General features: G+C 43.5%; 1 protein-coding gene across 1 annotated transcript; it reads right to left on the minus strand.

The window, feature by feature from the left end:
• Window positions 1–183: 183 nt before the first annotated feature.
• LOC107580890 (stromal cell-derived factor 2-like) lies at window positions 184–913 on the minus strand. The gene is made up of 2 exons (XM_016266509.1): window positions 679–913; window positions 184–607 (listed from the first exon to the last, which is right to left on the minus strand). Exons 1-2 carry the CDS (start codon window positions 886–888, stop codon window positions 311–313), a joined length of 507 nt encoding a protein of 168 aa, XP_016121995.1. The 5' UTR covers window positions 889–913; the 3' UTR covers window positions 184–310.
• Between the last annotated feature and the right edge of the window lie 67 nt (window positions 914–980).

Consider the following 980-nt stretch of genomic DNA (forward strand, 5'->3'; position numbering starts at 1 on the left):
TGCTGATTTGGTGCTCAAGAAACATTTCTTATTATCATCAATGTTAGTAACAGTTGTAATGCTTAATATTTTTGTCGAAACCTTAATAATCCTTATTGACCCCAAAGTTCTGAACAGTAGTGAATGCTGTGCAAAATAAAAGCATATGCTTAAAAGAGTGTCAAAAATGACCATGAGGCACAGTTTGATTATGAAACTGTTTTTCATAACAGCTCAAGGCTCCTCTTCTGGACCAGTACGTAAAGAAAAAAAACAATAGAAATCTATAAAATGAAGAGTCCAGCAGATTCAGCTTGTATGAAGCGTTTCATTAAAACTCAGTATGTAATACACGGCTGAAATCCCTGGATCCAGTCTCAATGGGTTTCATGAAGACGCCCTCCATTGATTTCCAGTAACTGTGTGAGCTGCTGACCATCATGCCATGCACTTCTCTCTGGCCGTGGATGGGTCTGCCGTACTGTTCCCCCGTCACAGACAGCAGAGCCTCAGTGGCCGTGTGGCGGAACCGAACGGACTCATCCCGCTGCCACACAGGGCCTGCACACAGAACGGTCCACTCGTCCAGATGGTCACCCTCGCCGTTCTCACCAAAGGCACTGACCTCCTAAATGGGAAAAGTTTTTGAGTAAAATTCATACATTACAGTGTGTGTTTAAAAAGATGAAATATTAAAACCTGATTTGAAGAAAGAGGAGAGGTAAAGTAGTGGCTGTGTAGATTGCGGCCTGTGTTCACATGGGTTAATCGGATGTTCTGTCCACACTGTACCAGAGTCCCTCGATGACATGCAGCATCACTGGTGCCTCGCACACTCCAGTAACTGTTACTGTCCTCCGCTGCGGACACACCGGTCACTGACTGCTGACCACTACCTGGAATTAACATTAATAGATCATAGAGAGATGCTGCTGCTGCTGCTGCTTCTCCTCCTTTTTTTAGAAAAAATAATCTATACTTTTATTCATCAAGCATGCATT

Source organism: Sinocyclocheilus grahami, unplaced genomic scaffold (assembly GCF_001515645.1).
Source record: "Sinocyclocheilus grahami isolate Dianchi unplaced genomic scaffold, SAMN03320097.WGS_v1.1 scaffold49609.1, whole genome shotgun sequence".
In the NCBI taxonomy this organism is placed as follows: Eukaryota; Metazoa; Chordata; class Actinopteri; order Cypriniformes; family Cyprinidae; genus Sinocyclocheilus; species Sinocyclocheilus grahami.

Bases quoted from the DNA above. Each gene is read 5' to 3' on its own strand.
- LOC107580890 (XM_016266509.1), bottom strand. From the start codon at position 888: ATGTTAATTCCAGGTAGTGGTCAGCAGTCAGTGACCGGTGTGTCCGCA. The intron at 608-678 runs GTTTTAATATTT...TTTCCCATTTAG, and splicing joins CTCCTCTTTCTTCAAATCAG to GAGGTCAGTGCCTTTGGTGA.